The following is an 18,571-nucleotide window of genomic DNA, read 5'->3' as shown; positions in this document are numbered from 1 at the left end:
AAGAAAACACCCTCACCAGATCACCCTACAGAAGAGCCCGCCACTAACAGACGCAGAGCTGCCAATTAGCTGTGGAGAGCGTCACTACTAAAGGAGTAGGCAGCCAGGAATCACCAAATATCCGAAAAAAGAAACTTAGATAAAACAGAGAAACAGGAACTCAAAGAAACACGGGAACTGAAAAACACTTCAAAAAAGAAAAAAAGCATAACATCTTCAGCAAGACAAGACACCGCATCCATCAAACAAGAAGCCATAAGCAAAACAACAAAGAACTCTGACAAGTGAAAAATATCAGAGTAAGTAAACAAAAGTTCCACAGAGACAAACGAAAGAAGACACTTTCAAATAATTATCATATCTCATATAAAATACACCCAAAAAAGTATAAAATAATTCAAGCAAATTTCCCAGAACTGAAGAGCCAGAGCAAGAGTTTCCAGATGGAGAGTGTCCAACAAACGCTTGAAAAAAGACCCACACTAAGGCACAGCACCAAGAAATTTCAGAGAACTGGAAACAATGAAGGATATTAAAAGCTTCCAGAGAGGGAAAGAGCACATCACAAAAAAGGTTCGGCAACCCAAACAGCATACGCCTTCTCAAGAGCAACCGGAAAGTGAAGACAGGGGAGCAATAATGTCAACGTTTCAAGAAAAAAAACTTCTAACCCAGAAGATATCCAACCAAAATGTCAGTAAGCGTGAGAGAGGAAGACATTCTCAGGCATGCGAGTTTTTTAAAAGTTACCTCCTACACCTCTTTCTCAGGAAGCCAATCAAGAGAATTAACCATAAAAGGGCAAGTCTCGGATACAGGAAGTAGAAGATCCAACACAGGAGAAAGAGCAGGGGAAGGATGGTGGGGGAGGGAAACCTCAGGACAACAGAAGCATGACAGAGCTGGAGGACAAGCTCCTACCAGACCAGGAGGATGGAGGACCCCCGGCAGAATCGCTTCAAGAAAAAAACGAAATCAGTAGATCAACCAACGCGTTTGAATGCATAAATAAGATATTTACACCTCCAGAACTAGAGAGCATACAGATGAATTACAGATAAGCTTATAGGAAACAAGACAATTATTAGCTTGAGGACAAAGAAAATGTTAGCTAAAACAGAATATGTAATCAGAGCACATCACATGGCTCAGCTGCGAGTAACATTTAGAAAATCACAAATAATGTAATCACTCAACAGTTTTCCTACTGAAACAGTATAACTGTATTGGGAGAACAGTGGGAGAGGACATGTACCTGGGTGTGTGGGAGTGTCTGTGTGTGAAGGAGAGGAGGCGGGTAACAGCTCAGTCCTCATTAGGTGTGCTCACCAGAGCTGCTTCTGTCCTTAGGCCCTAGACACACAGCTTCAATAACTCTCATGGGTATACATTCTCTGCCCTCCCTCAGTCTGGCTTTGAGGAGCTGGGGCTAAATGCTACTGGCTGTGATTACCAAATGCTGAATGCCCGCGGCTTACCTTCACTCCGCAGGGAAGAGGGTGCTGGGAGTATATACTTTTGATTCCTATACAAGAGAGACACCAAAGGACACACAGGAGATTGCCCTGCTCTCGTGCTCTCCAGGAAACGCCCACGCTTGCCCCTAGCATGTATGCCCAGAACATTCACAACCACATATGCACAAGCTGAGGAGTCCCTATACAGTACAAACCTGTTTCTGGCTTTCCTGAAGTTGGGAATTTTCACTCAAAGCATCTTTTATAGCTATCTTAAGTCGTTCTTCACTCATCTGAAATATTTTGAAGGTTGTTTTGGCCTAAGAAAAACACAGCATATCGAGTTTATAAGAATTAATTGAATACAATAACTCTTTTTACCCCCATATCTCAAATTCTAATATTATATCTTATTCCTTAATGATAAAAAGAATAGTAAAAATAAAATGATTTTCAAAAACAACAGACCTATTAGACCCATTAAACTTACTTCAGCTACTTGTGATTTGAGGGCTTTTGATTCATCTTCTAGGGACTGTATCCTTTTTGAAATATCCACCATCTGGAAAGACAGTATCAATCAAGAAACAAGTATTTACTAAACTCCTAGTTTCCAAGATGCCATACATATTAGATATCTTATTACCCTAACACTTTTGCTCGAAAAGCGACAGCTCAAATTATGAAAGCTTCTCAGCCATATGCCTTAAGGGATTTTATGTGAAAGTTAAATAACAATAGTATTTCATCTCATCTTTAATATGTCATAACCTTTACGTTATATAGATAAGTCCACAAATATCGTATCTTACTAAATAATCTCACACACATCAAGATCTTCCTTAAGACAGATTTAAAATGGAATGACAAATAAAGGAAAATTAAAATGGTAACATACCTTTTGAGTAATAAGAAAATATAGATTATGCATGTGATTACTCAATTTAAGTTATTTATGTGAGCTACTTCCACAGTGCATAGAGAAAATTTCTATAAGAATATGCAAGAAACTTACCACGGTAATGGTAACCTCTAGCAAACGAAAGAGCTAGTGGATCTGGAAAATGTCACTTTCCACTTCACAGCCTTCTGTGTTCTTCTAGTTATTTACCGTGCATGTAATATTTTAACCAATATACTAATTTTTAAAACTCAGTAACTTTCTTTTTCCTACAGTCTCCCCAAACACAAAAGCCTTACCAATTCATCTTGTTCAGAATGTTTAGATTTCTCTTCTTTTAACTCTTTTTCTAGAAAGAGTATCTCATCCTCAAGTTCAGATTTGGATCTGTCCAGCTTTTCACAGATTTCCTAAAAGAGGAAGCCAACTTTATAAGACAGACTGGAATTTTTGGCCAGGGTAAGTCAGACGAGTATAATCAAACACATATGCTGTAAGTTAGAGTAAGTTTAGTTTATATATTTGTTCATTTTTACAACACTGAAACAACAGCAATTCTGGCAGGCATCAGTAAACTTTTCCAGTAAAGAGCCAGAGAGTAAGTATCCTAGGCTTACAGGCCATGCAGAGTCTGTGCCAAGTACCCAAGTATGCCCACGTAGTAAGAAAGCAAAGACAATACATAAATAAATGAGCATGGCTGTGCTCAGTAAAATTTTCTTTACAAAAACAGGTGGAGAGCCCAGAATTTAGCATGCCCAACCTCTGCTCTAAAGCATTATAAAGGGAAAAATGAGAAATAAATCCAATTTAATATAATTAACGACATAGTAAAATAAAAAATAAACCAAAAAATCAAGATTGCTTCATAATAATATGCTACATTGAATTAAAGACATATTTTCTGTGACTTTTCTAATTTAAAATGATTAGTTATTGGATTATTCTGGATTTTAAATACTATAATAAACATACCTCTGATATTTGTGATCCTTCAACAAACTTGGTAAAAAAAAAAAAAAATAAACCACAAATTCAAAGAATTTAATGCAGGCCAAAATAAAAGCAGAACAAATACATATTATACTATAGTGGTTAAAAAACGTATTTATATATATTTCCCCAAATTTGACTATCTGGTTATGTGAATTCTCTGACTTGAATCAAAATTACTCTACTGTTTTGATTTTATCTACAGTTTCAACCATCAAATTTTTTTAAGTTGTAAATAACAGTTTATATTCAATGATGTTTGCCAATCTTGAAAATAAACTGTATGTTTTTAAAAATTACTAAAATTAGAGGAAAACTTCCAAAATGTTCACTTTAAGGTAAAAATTCGGCTAATTTTACTGCTAGCTTATGTAAATTCAATACCTCGAGAATAAATTGGTGTGTTTTATTTTATCCACAATACCACAAAGCTTGAGGCAATGTCTTTGTCCTCTGGTTTTTGCTCTTTTGTTAGCATGCTAAATGTCTTCTAAAATTCTGTTTTTTAATCAATCTACTAAATTACTACTGGAACAGTAGTAGTTAAAATTGAAGGTCAACAAATTTAAAAAAACAATTTTAACAAGTTCTTAAGGATATTAATAGGTAACACATGAAGAAAGAAAAGATTAAGAAATTTATTTCATTTGGAATTCAATTTATAACTTCCTTCAGACTCTACTAAGAAATGCTAAATCATGCTACATAGTTTCTGATGATGACAGAGACCTCGGTGATTAAGAACTGCCAGGCTGGACTGACTGAACACGTGGACCAAAGGTACAGAGTCCATTATTTTCTGCTTTAATAATGGTATGCTTTCTACAACACTTCCATCTTTAAACTGCAGTAAGACACTCCTATTACTTACTCTAATCTGTCGCATCTTTCCTAAATGACAAATTGTCATACTTTCCTTCCTTACTATTAGCCAAATCATACCCAGCTCAGAAGAGCCGACTATGCACATCTCTTCCCAATGCCACATTCAGTGACATCATGTTGGTGCCTTGAAATTCGTCATTGGGAGTATTTATACAACAGAACTCAGCAAATGCTACAAAAAAAGGCTCCTGCTTTTCAAGGAGCCAGTTGTTAAACATTTACCAGCACACTACTGCTTATAATAGAAATCTTTGATCTAATTCTAGTCAGCTCCTAATAAACTGGGATGAAGTAAAGGCAAGTATTGCCACACAAAATTTATTGTTGCCAACTACTCCTAAATTTACGAAGATGAATCCTATTTTTCCTCTCTGGAGCAAACTGAGTCAAAAACGGAGTGAGCAACTTAATACATTTCTCAGAAATGAAGAATAAACAGCGTCTTATACAGCCTTGGAATCCAGTGAACTGAATATGCTTCACTCAAAACAAGATAGCAACAAAAGCTCAAATTCTTAAAATAGTTTATGCTACCTAATAACATTCTATTTCCTATATTTACCTTCTTTAAGTTTTAACATCCAGAGATGCTCTTTCATGTTTCCTTTTAAATAGTTTTGAGATTATTTTTAAAGTTTGCATTATTTAGTAAGAATCCTTCCTCCAGCTGTTATAATTATACTATTTGTTTTTACCTCCAAACTTTGTGCTTCTGTTGACTCCTTCTCAAAGCTGGCATCCTTTAAAGATGACTCTAAGCCTTCATACTGAAAGAAAGCAACCCTGTAAGCAAAAACTCTACAAATTTTATTCCAAATTTTATCTAAATAGGTGTCTAGCTAGCAGACAGAATCCACTCCCACATGTATGTTAAATCTACTTGGATTTACTGAGCTTTAAGCTCTTCAAATGTGACCACTATAACAAACAAAGCCAGGGTACCTAACACACCAGAATCCACTAGCTTCAGCAACAAGTAGCAGAACTTCACCTTTAAGAATAAGAGAGCTGTCCAGAGTCTGCCTACTCACTGAAGAGAAATCTATACTAAATGGCCATCAGAAATTTCCACTTCTAATTCATATCACACAACAAATAAAGCAAGTAGGGAATATAAAATGTTTAAAAGATAAAGAGAACAACCAAGGACAAAGTAAAATAAAAATGAAACATACAATGCTATAAGGTTTAACAAAATGTGCTTATTTCAATGCTTCCAAAAAAAAATGATTAAATGGAAGACTAGGTTGTTTGGAGTCAACCTTCTCACTAAAAACAAGAAGAGCTAGACAAAAACACCAAAAAACAGAATATGTCAAAGACCTCAGAGAGCTATCACAATAGTGACAATTTGTGACAAAAGAGGGAATCCTCAGAAAGACAAATCCAACATTTGACATTTACTTCCTGGCCTCCCCCTCTCCTCCCCCACAAAAAGGAGAAGATGCTAGGCTGAGAAACTGAGCAGAGATTTTAGCAGAAGTGGGAGCTGAGAAGACAAAACTTAGAGTTCAGGACCTGCTGAGTAGGATGAGCCATAAAGGTCAGGTTTTAGGATGGTACCCTATGGTAGGCTGAATAATGACCTCCCCAAATTCCATTCTAATTCCAGAATTTCCAGACGTGATTAAGTTAAGGCTCTTGAGATGGGGAGAATATACAAGATTATCCTGGTAGGCCCAAAAAAATCCCAAGGGTCCTTATAAGAGGGAGGCAGAAAGATGGAAGTCAGAAGACGATGTGAAGATGGAAGCAGAGGCTGGAGTTACATGGCTGTGAGCCAAGGAGGGTGGGTAGCTTCTTGAAGGTGGAAGAGGCAAGGAATGGATTCTCTCCCGGAGCCTCCAAAAGGAAACAGACCTGCTAATATCTTAATTTTAGCCCTACAAGATTGGTTTTAGACTTCCGACCTCCAGAACTGTAAGAGAATAAATTTGTGTTGCTTTATGCCACTAAGTTTGTGGTAATTTGTCATAGCAGCCATAGGAAACTAATACCAACCCACACCGTCTACCTTACAAGAAAGTCGAAACCAGAAACACATCAATCCTTTGAACTGAGGCCAAGTTTCCAAACATCTCAGTCTGTAATTAAAGTAATCTAAGATTTCTGAAGTCCCTAGCCTAGCTGTCTATGAGAAGTAACAGTGAATCCTCACTGGAGAAGGGTAATACCACCCACAGCTTCAAAATTACCTCTACAATTTTTGTTACACTATCACTGACACTCAACATAAAATAATCTGGCATTCAAGAAGACAAGATCCGACTGAGAACCAAGAGAAAAAATGAGCAAGGGAAAAGGACTCTTGGAGGAGGCAGATAAGGGAGTTCTCAGCCAGACATTAAGATAAGTAAGCTTAACATGTAAAAGGAACTAAAAGACAATAGCGAACCAGAGAAAAAGAATTACAAAGAGAGCCACATTGAAACTGGAGAACTGAAAAAGGCAATAAATGAAATTCAGATGTCAAAAGATGATTTAAGAGATGATTTGACATAGACAAAGACAATTAGTAAAACGGAAGCTACAGCAGAACAAAATATCCAGACTAAAGTGTGAGCAAAAAGATGGAAAAATCCAGAGAACACAAGAAATATATGGAATATAGTAAAAAGCTAAAATACAAGGATTTAGAGTTCCAGGAAGAGAGAACAAAAAAAAAAGGCAAAAAAAATATTTGAAAAGATAACGACTGAGTGTTCCAAAACTAAAGAAAGACATTATACCACAGATACTAGAAGCAACACCGCTGAAAATCAAAGACAAAGAGAAAATCATAAAAGTAGCCAGACAGTTTCTTATAAAGTTAAACCATACCTGCCCTATGACCCACCAATTCCAGTACTAGGTACTTACTAAAGAGGAGCAAAAAGACCTGCCCACCAAAAACAACAAAAAAAACTGGTAGAATCATCATAGCAACTTTATTCATAATAGTTAAAAGCTGGAAAGAATCATATGAACAGGGAAATGGATAAAAAATTGTGGTATACTGATACAATAAATTTACTTAGAAGTAAAAAAAAAACAAAAACCTACTAATATAAGCAATAACATAGTGAATCTCAAAAATATAATGCTAACTGATAAAAGCCAGACAAAAAACAGAGTATGATTTCATTTATATGAACTCTCTAACAGACAAAAACTAATTTATGGCGACAGAAATAAAAACAGTAGTTGTTGGCAGGGGTAGGGGACTAACAAATGAGCATGCGGGAAATTTACAGGTGATAGAAATGTTCCATATCATCTGGAGGTGGTAGACACATGGGTGAATATACTTGTCAAAATTCATAGAACTGTGTATTTAAGAATGTCCATCTACTATATGAAAATTATACCTCAATTTAAAAAATTGAAAGAGAAAAAAAGATACAGAAAAGAACATAATACCATCAAAATTCACTAAAACTTATAGCTGACTTTGACCAACAAACAACATGGCAGGAAAAAAAAGCAGGAATAGGGGCCAGCCCTGTGGCCGAGTGGTTAGGTTCACACACTCTGCTTTGGCAGCCCAGTGTTTCATCTGTTCTGATCCTGGGCGTGGACATGGCACCACTCATCAAGCCATGCTGAGGCGGCATCCCACATGCCACAACTAGAAGCATCCACAACTAAGAATATACAGCTATGTACCGGAGGGCTTTGGGGAGAAAAAGGAAAAAACTAAAATCTTTAAAAAAAAAAAAGAAGCAGGAATAATCGATGTTCAATGTGCTTAAAGAAAATAACTGCCAACTCAGAATTCTATAAACAGCACTATATAAAATGAAGAAATAAAGATATCCCAAACAAAAATGGGGAGAATTTATCAACAGTATACTCCACAAAAGGAAAAACCAGGGTATTCTTTAGGAGGAAGGAAAATTATCCTAGATGGGAGCAGGAACGAAGAGCATGGAAAGAATAAATGTGCGGACAAATCCAAACGAACATTGACTGTTTCAAATAATAATAAAATAATTTTGGAGTTAGGATAAATATAAAATCAAAATATAGTACAACAGCTCTTGAATAAAAGGGGAAAATGGAATTAAAGCCTTCTAAGATCCTTGCATTGCCCAATAAGGAGTAACAGCACTAATTTATACTAGACTTTAATAAATTAAGGATACATGTTGCAATCTGTAAGGTAATCATTAAAAGAATATAAAATAATCCATAATTAACAAACTCACTGACACCCAGCCCTCACAGCCTAGCGGTTAAAGTTCAGCACGCTCTGCTTTGGTGGCCTGGGTTCGGTTCCTGGGCGCAGAACCACACCACTCATCTGTTAGTAGCCGTGCCACGGCGGCAGCTCACACAGAGGAACCAAAAGAACTTGCTACTATACACAACTACGTAGTGGGGTTTTGGTAGGGGAAAAGGAAGGAAGAAAAATGAGGAAGATTGGCAACAAATGTTAGCTTAGGGTGAATCTTCTCCTGTAACAAAAGAAAAAAAACCATTGCTACAGAAAATACTTAATTAATAGAAAACTACTTCAATCCAAAAGGAAACAAAAAGGAAGAGAAAAAAGAATACCAAACAGGTAGGCCAAAGAGAAAATAAATAGTTAAGATGGTAGATTTGAGCCCTAATAAACTTGAAATTACATTAAATGCAAATGAACTAAACAGTCTAACCAAATACAAAGATTTTTTTAGCCTGACTGAAAAAAGCTAAACCCAGGGCTGGCCCGGTGGTGTAGTAGTTGTTTGCACACTCTGCTTCAGCAGCCTGGAGTTTGCAGGTTCAGATCCCAGGCACGGACCTACACACCGCTCACCAAGCCATGCTGTGGTGCTGTCCAACATACAAAATAGAGGAAGATAGGCACGGATGTTAGCTCAGGAACAATCTTCCTCAAACAAAAAGAGGAAGATTAGGAACAGATGTTAGCTCAAAGTCAATCTTCCTCCCCTCAAAAAAACCCAAAACTCAATTATATATTGTTTCCAAAAGAGACAACTTAAATCTAAGTGTATAAAAAGGGTGAAAGTAGCATAATGGGGAGAGATCTACTATGTGAATACTCAGCAAACGAAAGCTGGGCTAGCTAAGCTAATATGAGACAGGCAAGAATTACCAGAGATAAACAGGGGCATTTCATAACGACAAAAGGGTCGATCTAACGAGGAAGACAAAACAACTCTCAATCTGTATGCACCTAACATAGCCTGAATATACATAAAATTGACAAAACAAAAAGAGAAAAAAAAATCCACAATCATAATGGGAAATTTTAAGATACTTCTTCTCAATAACCAATAGACAACATGAATAAAAAATTAACAAGTGACTTAATTTTTTAATTTAAATATCAACAAACTATAGTAAATAAAACAGTCTGGTACTGGCATAAGGATAATGATATGTATATATCTATATTGTAGAAAACATTTACCAAAATCCATTTTATACCAAGCCATAAATTAAGTCTCAAAAAACAACAAAGGACTGAAATCATACAAAGCATATTCTCTGAATTAAATAGAATTAAGCTAAAAGTTAATAATAAATTATTGGGAAATCCCGATATGTCAGGAAATTAATAAATACCCTACCAAAAAAACAATGTTTCAAAGAAGATATCATAACAAATATTTTAAAATATTTTACACTAAATGATCAGGAAACCATGACATGTCAAAACTGGCAGAGTGCTTTAACAAAAGACAAACTTCCAGAGTAAATTACAACTTTAATGCAGAAATTCTAACAGAAGGCTAAAACCTCAATGATTTAAGTACCCATCCCAAGAAGTGATAAAAAAAGAGGAGCAAATAAACCAAGGAAAAGTGGGAAAAGGAAGTGTTAGAGAAAACAATGAAAGAGAAAACAAATAAAGTAAAAAGGATCAACTAAGCCAAAGATTGTTCTTTGAAAACACTAAAAATATTGATAAACTACTGTCAAGGCTGAAAAGGGGATTAAAAAAAGAGGGAGAGAAGGACAAACAACTAATATCAGAAATAAAAGACTGGACATCACTAAAGGGACCATGAACGTTTAGAAAATAACAAGACAATAAACACTATACCAGCAATGAGCAAATCAAATGTGAAATTAAAAAAAAAATTCCATTTGAATAGCATCAAAAAGAATAAAATACTTAGGAATAAATTTAACAAAAGAAGTGCAAATCTTGTACTCTGAAAACTACAAAACAGTAGTAAAATAAAGACCTAAATAGGGCCAGCCCAGTGGCGTGGTGGTGAAGTTCCCACACTCTGCTTCAGCAGCCCGGGGTTCACACATTTGGATCCTGGGTGCAGACCTATGCACTGCTCATCAAGCCACGCTGTGGTGGTGTCCCACATACAAAATAGAGGATTGCCACAGATGTTAGCTCAGCGACAATCTTCCTCAAGAAAAAAGAGAAAGATTGGCAACTGATGTTATCTCAGGGCCAATCTTCCTTACCAAAAAAAAAAAGGCAAAGGAACTGAGTAGACATTTCTCCAAAGAAGATATACAAAAGGCCAGTAAGCACATAAAAAGATGCTCAACATCATTAGTCATAACAGAAATGCAAATTAAAACCACAGTAAAACACCACTTCTCACCCACTAGGATGGCTATAATCAAAAAGACAGATAGTAACAAGTGTTGGGAAGGATGTGGAGAGATCGCAACACTCACAAACTGCTAGTTGGAATATAAACTAGTGCAGTCACTGTAGAAAACAATTTGGCAGTTCTTCAAAAGCTAAATATAGATCCAGCAATGCCACTCCTAGGTATATACCCAAAAGAATTTAAAACATATATCCACACAAAAACCTGTATATGAAAGTCCAGAGCAGCAGCATCTATAACAGCCAAGAAAGTAAAATAACCCAAATGCCCATCAACTGACAAATGCATATATAAATTGTGACAGGGAATACTATTTGGCAAAAAAAAGAAATTAAGTACTGATACATGCTACAAAACGGATGAACCTTAAAAATATTAGGCTGAGAGAAAAATGCCCATCACAAAGAATCACATGTATGATTCCATTTATGCAAAATGGAATCCCGAATAGGCAAGTTTATAGAAACAAAAAGTAGATAAGTTGTCTAGGGCTTGGAAGCGGGGAGATGGGGTGAAGGGTGATAGCAAAGGGTGTGCAGGGTTTCTTTTTAGGGTAATAAAAATGTTCAAAAATTGATTGCGGTAATGGATGTACAAGTCTGTGAATATACTAAAAACCATTCATTTGTACACTCTAAATGTAACTGCAAATTATATAGTATGTAATTATATCCCAACAAAGGTGTTAAAGAAAAAACTACACAATTTATAATAGTTCCAAATGCCATCAGATACCAGGGAATAAATCTAAAAAAAGACATGCAAGACCTCAACACAAAAATGTATAAAACTATACTGGATAAGAGCTCAACACTGTCAAAATGTCCATTCTCTCCAAATCAGTCTATATATTTAAAGCAATCCCCATCAGATCCCCAGCAGGCTACGTGCAAGCATGCAGGCTGGCGTCAATTACTGAACTCATTTAAAATTTACATGAAAAGCCAGAGGGCCACGGCAAGCCTGAAGAAGAACCAACCTGGAGGTTTAAACTGTCAGATATTAAGATTTATCATAAAAATAAAGTACATAAAAAAAGCATGGTACTGGTCCAAGAAAAAAAAAATAGACCAATAACACAGAAAAAAGGAAAAAGATAGATAACCATACCTTTAAAAACGAGAAACAAGACCTGAACAGGCAATTTCACAAAAAGGATATCCAAATGGCCAATAAATATAAGAAAATGTGCTTAACCTCATCAGTAAGGGAAACACAAATGGAAACCATAATGAGACACCAGTATGCACATACCACAATGGTCCAAGTCAGTGAGACTGGAATAGGAGAAGCAACTGAACTCTCAGACTTCGCAAACAAACTTAAGCGCACACGGAAGCACCTGTGTTAAGAAGTATAAGGTCCTCGGAGTCTAGCGTGAACGTCAACATTTTCAAAAATGTCTTACCTGTTTTTGAACAAGGCTAAATTTTTCAAGGAGTTTACATTTTTCTTCCAATAGTGTAGAAAGTTTTACAGCAAGCTTTTTCTCTCTTCCTAAAAAACAAAGTTAATATTATCATGTGTGAATTGTTTCAAGTTTTGAAATTATGAACAACAATGATGAGATCTGAAATAGAAAAAAGAGCTTACCCACATAAAGCCGGCTTCGAACCTGAAACAAATTTTTAACAAAAATTACATTAAAACAAATATACATCCAGGTAAATCTAATTTATTTGATTTCTACTGCCAACCTAAAAATAACAGGTTTCTTAGCGCCTTAGTACAAATATAAGTTAGCCAAAATGTGTTCTATTTCCACTGAGAAAAATGCTACATGTTATGGTCTCCCTACTGAAGATTCACATTGTGTATCAGCACATGAAAGGCTCTGAAAGAAGTCCACCTTGAAGACACCTGTTTCATCTCATTTCAGTTCACTGTTCCTCAAACATATGTGACCCTAAAACACACTGTTTCAGGAAGCCCCTATTATCATCTCCTTTCGAGCTAATTTTCAAAATAACACAGTTTGAGAAATGTTACCATAGGGCCAGGGATCTGAACTGACTATAACGAAACAGTACACAAACCCCTTTTCTTCTTGAACCTCTGTCTCTCTCTCAAATAAGGAGGAAAAAATTCCACGTGTAAGGAGGCCAGGCTTAGGGCTGAGGTATATAAGTTAAGCGGAAAAAACAATGGGGACTTAAATCATCTACAGACGATGTATGGGGATAAAATAAAAAGAAAGAAAATTTCAAAGTCAAGGGTACAGTAGATGAGCAATAAATCAGTGCACTAAACATCTGATTGAGGAACGATCTCAAAAGGTACCAGGAAATCACAAAAAAATTGAAAAAAAAAGTTGAGATATAGAAGTCAGAAGTAGAATGGTGAACATCTAAAGAACAGTAGTCCCAAAAAGGGGGCGAAAATATACAAAATGGAGAAGAAATTTCCCAGAATTAAAAAATATAAAAGATCTCATATTAAAAGGTTCTAGAGAATTCTAAAAAAGAAATAATAAGAAAAAGCTCAAACCTAGACACATTATATTGAAGTAAGAATATCAAACTGAAGGTTCTAAAAGCCTCCACAGAGAACAAATCACTTACAAATGAATAAGAATCACATTGACATTAGACTTTTCAATAAGTAACATTAGATGTAAAAAGACAAGAAAGTAGGGGTTTTAGAGTATTAAAAGGATAGAACTTTGGACCTAGAAAGCTTATACAGAACAAATCACCACTCATTCCAGTGGAGGGACTTAAGTCAAATATCCTCAAGCATTCAAAATCAAGTGTCAGAAGGTTTGCCACACAAAGACCCACACTAAAAACAATCTTGAGAAAACTTTTCAAATATGAAAAGAATTAAATCCAGGAAACCTTGCAAGAGATATGTAAATTAAGGGTGATAAAATATCTTGGTAATATTTGCTGTTGTCTTGAGGGATGGGGAAGGGGTGCAGGAGAAAGGAAAGAACCAAGAAAAAGACAAATACAGCTAGAACTAAAATTCTAGATTATACGAACATGATGTGGGTTGGAAAGTGAAGGAGACCAAGGATGTGAGAGTATGCTAAGGTTCTTGTCTTCTTAGAACACAGAAAGTGGAACAAATTAATAAACTAAGCTGGAAGAAACTAGTCCAAATACATCAATTATCAATATGTTCTCCCAAGAGAAATTTACAAACATACAACAGGAGACGAATACAAGAATATACACAGCGGCACTATTTGTAATTAAGAACATCTGGGAACAACTCAAATGCCAAAACCATAAAGTACACAAATAAACTGTAGTATATTGTTACAAAGTAATATTCTAGAACAATCAAAATGGAAAAATATTTGCCTCATTCAAAAATGGGTGAATCTTAGTAACACAGGATGGAATAAAAAAAGTTTCAAAACATGATACTTGGCATGATACCAAATAAAATTACATACTATCCTCTTGAAAGATATACGTAGACATGACCAAAAAAAATTATTTTAAGGCGTGGAAATAATCCCCACAGGATCCAGAACAGGGTTACCTCCAGCACAGGGAGGCAGGGGAACGAAACGAGGGAGCATCACCTAAGGACAAGTGACAGTCAATGGTTCTGATTCAGGCTGGGCGGTACATTCACAGATGTTAGTACACCGTTAACAGGAAACGCAGACCAAAAAATAAATACAGGGTTTCAGGATTAGTGTAGAATACTTCTACAAAGAAATTCTTTAAAATTTTCACACTTAAAAAAATTCCTCTAAGTCCATATTCAGTTTCTAATAGCCACACAGTAACATGAGTAACCCACATAACTACAAACTTGCTTCCTTAAAGTAAAAGATAAGTTTCTCATATTACTTATATTACTTGTCCAGCCTGAAGACAGAATGAACACTCTCTTAGTATATAGCATTGGTTACTCACCGATCGAAAACTTCTCCACAAAAACAATAGAACAGCAAAAAATCCAACAATAGCTGCACATATCACCAATTCCCAGGGAAAACCATAGAAATTAGAACCTGGTCTCATATCTTCAGGCAATGCTGCCACAACCTTCAAGACAAAGAAAATTAACTTCTTAAAAATGCACTTATGATAAACAGTGTTGATTACAAACTGCTATACACTACATGTTTGGGTCCCTCCAAAATTTCTATGTTGAAACCTAATCCCCAATCAACGGTATCTGGAAGTAGGGCCTCTGGGGAGCGATTAGGTCATGAGTGAGGAGGCCTCATGAAGGGGATTAGTGCCCTTAGAAATGAGGCCCCCAGAAAGCTCCCTGACACTTTTGCCACGTGAGGTTACAGTGAGAAGACCATGAACCAGGAAGCGTGCCCTCACCAGACACCAGATCTGCGGCCTTCCCAGTTTCCAGAACTGGGAGAAAAATGTTTGTTGTTTAAGCCCCCAGGCTAAGAGACTCTCGTTATAGCAGCCCGAATGGACTCAGACACAAACATGAGTACAACTGTAAACACTATTAACACCCTTTTCACGAAACACGCTGGCAGACTGCCACCAAAGAGGTTATTTTTCTGGCAACTTTCAACCACTATCACCAAATGAGGAAGCACGGTATGCGGAAATGCAATGATTTTCAAACTGGAGTTTACAGAGATGCCTCAGAGCTTCTGAGCAGGAGAGTAAGAGGAGAGAAGGCCACAGAAAAAAGGCCAAAGAAAGAAGCTGAGTTCAGGTGCTCTCATTCTGACTTCATCCAATTTAGGTTTTATCTGTAGAGTATATTGGGTACCATCTAAGATTTCCCTAGAAGAGAAAAAAACGGATCTGCAGTTTTTTAAAAAAAAAGTTCGACAACCACTGATGGAGCTCTGGGTTTGGAATCTGAATTCCTGGACCCTACCTGTGTGGCTCTCCCCTCTTATCTATAACGGGAATGATGCTGTTTGAACCTGCAAGGCAGGGACTCCATAAAGGTAACGATTTCTATCACTCCTCCGCCAAAGACCATGAGCCTGCAGCCACGGCTTTTCCACGTTACTTCTCTCCCTAGCAGGTCTTCAGCGCAGAACAGCTTAAGGCTTTTGCAGTTGCTTCTGTATTTCATCTTTTTCTGGGTCAGCTCATTATTCATCCTCATCCAATGGGTTATTCTTTTCTTTCTTACCAGGCCCCAGATATTACTCAATCACATAAAAAGGAAAAAGGTAGAGGAGGAAAGAAAAATGCCTTTGTACGAAGAACCTCAAGTCAGATCACGTTGGATTCTTTCCAAGGTTCAACACAAAACCTCTGTAGCAAATCTTCCATTTTTAGGCCCTTTCTACCTAGAAAAACACCCTTTAATATCGCCCCTCAAAAGTCTCCTCTCCAAAGTCTTTTTTATAACTCTGATCCATATACACACTCCTTCCAAAATGCTATCTATAGTTCATTAATCTATATGAAATAAACCTGATTATACCTCTAAAAAATACCGCTTTACCCTGATCTCTGCCTCTCCCTACTTTACCCCAGTTACCAGTTCACAGAAATGTGACATCACTAGAACCAACCAATGATTAAAAAAAAAAATACTTACTCTGTCTCTGAGAAAAAGAGACATTCAACACACAATACTGAGGAGAAAAGAAGTTTTCCTTACAGTTTCTATATTCTCCAACCATCTTACTTTCAGCTAACTATTTCAAAACATAAAATACACACTACTTCAAGAAATCTAATCATCAATATGATTTCTTTACAACATTACAACACTTTAACAGACAATTCTAAAAGCATCTCTCAGATGAAACATGTAATCATCTTCAGTATAGTGATATTTCTTAAGTTCAACACCATTTTATCAGCCCTTCTATTCTAAAAGGAGATGGTAAATTCTAGGTTAAAGCCTTGAGCTGGTTGGATCTGGTGGACTGAGGAATAGCAAAAAATCTGAGCTTCAAGAATGCATCTCAAATCCATTGCTTTAGTCTTAATTATTCTGGATTCTCAAGGAGATTTTTCACTTTTTTTTTTAAGATTTTATTTTTCCTTTTTCTCCCCAAAGCCCCCCCCCCAGTACATAGTCGTGTATTTTTAGTTCTGGGTCCTTCTAGTTGTGGCATGTGGGATGCCACGTCAGCATGGCTCAATGAGCAGTGCCATGTCCGCGTCCAGGATCTGAACCAGCGACACCCTGGGCCGCCGAAGCAGAGCACATGAACTTAACCACTGCACCACGGGCCAGCCCCAATTAAATTTTAACTACAATATTGTACGTTATCTCACAAAAGTATAGAAAGAATAACCAAACTTATCAAACATCAATAAATATAATGCAATACACAATTACACGATTTGGTAAGTGGCTCCTAACTTTTAGAAGTGATGGGCAACCCTCCATAAACTATGGTAGCGATAATTACAGAACACTTAAAACCTATTCCACTCCCAAACATGAGGACTAAAGGAGTTCTAGGTCAAGCATCTCAAAAGAATCAACTAATCAAGTTGACAAAATACAGTACGGCTAAATTGCAATTGCTTTACAATACTGGTTTATTGAGCAAATCTACTTGGATGTCCTGGAGGGGGTCACCACACAGAAGGACCATGTGCTACAGTCTGTGTTCTACTGAAACGGGGAAACTGCCTGCGAATCTCAATGGTATCACCCTTGATGTGGGGAGGGAGGAGGTCACTCCCAAAGCCAATCATCCAGGTAAAAGGAGAGGACCTCTAAAAGGAAACCGGTATTTGATCTTAAGCTGGTAAAACCCCTGTTTCTCCTTCAGTCATTCTCTCTGGGGACCTAGAGTTTGAAGAAGGCAGAGATGGGTGCTAAAATGGCGCCTAGCACATAAAAATATGCTAGGGCCTAAAAGGGGAGAGAGTCTAGGAGCCTGGAGAGGAAGGCATATCATGTAGGCTAACTGTCTGTGTCTTATTCTCTGTGGCTTCTTCTTTTTTAATATACAAACACTAAGCAAGGAAAAAAAGAGAGAAGATTCAAATCACTAAAATCACTATTAAAGAATATTCCAATCCTACAGAAATAAAAAACGATTATAAGAGAGTATTATGAACAATAGCATGCCAACAAATTAGAAAACCTAGAAGAAACGGACAAATTCCTAAAAATACCAAAACTAACTCAAGAAATAGAAAATCTGATTAGACCTATCACAAGTAAATGGATTGAGGTAGTATCAAAAAAAAACTTCTAACAAAGAAAAGCCCAGGACCAGATGGATTCACTAGTGAATTCTACCAAAAGTCTACAGAAGAATTAACACCAATCATTCTCAAACGCTTCCAAAAAACACAACAGGGAACTCTTCCTAACTCATTCCATGAAGCCAGTATTACCTTGATACAACAGCCAGAGATACATCACAAGAAAAGAAAACCACACATCAATATATGTAATAAATACAGATGCGAAAATCTTCAACAAAATACTACGGAACCAGGGGCCAGCCTGGTGGCGTAGTGGTTAAGTCTGCCCACTCTGCTTTGGTGGCCCAGGTGCATGGGTTCAGATCAGAGGCACGGACCTACACACCACTCATCAAGACATGCTGTGGTGGCAGCCCACATACAAAAAACAGAGCAAGATTGGCACAGATGTTAGCTCAGGGCCAATCTTCTTCACACACATACACACACCAAAATACTAGGAAACCTGGGGCCAGCCCCACGGCCAAGTGGTTAAGTTCACATGCTCCACTTCAGCAGCCACGGTTTCACAGGTTTGGATCCTGGGTGCAGACATGGCGCCACTCACCGAGCCATGCTGAGGTGGGATCCCACATGATACAACTGGAAGGACTCACAACTAAAAATATACAACTGTGTACCAGG

At 36.9% G+C, this 18,571-nt stretch overlaps 1 protein-coding gene across 17 annotated transcripts in view; it reads right to left on the bottom strand.

Moving 5' to 3' along the window:
• The window catches only part of MIA2 (MIA SH3 domain ER export factor 2), an 87,299-nt gene that overhangs the window by 43,949 nt on the left and 24,779 nt on the right, over window positions 1–18,571 (bottom strand). For 9 of the 17 annotated variants that reach the window (XR_011501575.1, XM_014844094.3, XM_014844096.3 and 6 more), the window contains 8 exons: window positions 14,684–14,815; window positions 12,402–12,423; window positions 12,217–12,305; window positions 4,932–5,003; window positions 3,334–3,360; window positions 2,658–2,768; window positions 1,948–2,019; window positions 1,673–1,777 (listed from right to left, as the gene is read on the bottom strand). Coding sequence is in view for 15 of the 17 variants with exons in the window: in XM_014844094.3 (XP_014699580.3) it covers window positions 1,673–1,777; window positions 1,948–2,019; window positions 2,658–2,768; window positions 3,334–3,360; window positions 4,932–5,003; window positions 12,217–12,305; window positions 12,402–12,423; window positions 14,684–14,815 (630 nt within the window). In the remaining 2 variants the exon portion in view is untranslated. The remainder of the gene's footprint in view (window positions 1–1,672; window positions 1,778–1,947; window positions 2,020–2,657; window positions 2,769–3,333; window positions 3,361–4,931; window positions 5,004–12,216; window positions 12,306–12,401; window positions 12,424–14,683; window positions 14,816–18,571) is intronic. The other 8 variants (XR_011501576.1, XM_014844095.3, XM_070504286.1 and 5 more) reach the window with 1 other exon arrangement.

This window comes from Equus asinus, chromosome 2 (genome assembly GCF_041296235.1).
Source record: "Equus asinus isolate D_3611 breed Donkey chromosome 2, EquAss-T2T_v2, whole genome shotgun sequence".
In the NCBI taxonomy this organism is placed as follows: domain Eukaryota; kingdom Metazoa; phylum Chordata; class Mammalia; order Perissodactyla; family Equidae; genus Equus; species Equus asinus.
Note: the sequence above shows the minus strand (reverse complement) of the source record. Positions and strands in the feature narration are given on the sequence as shown.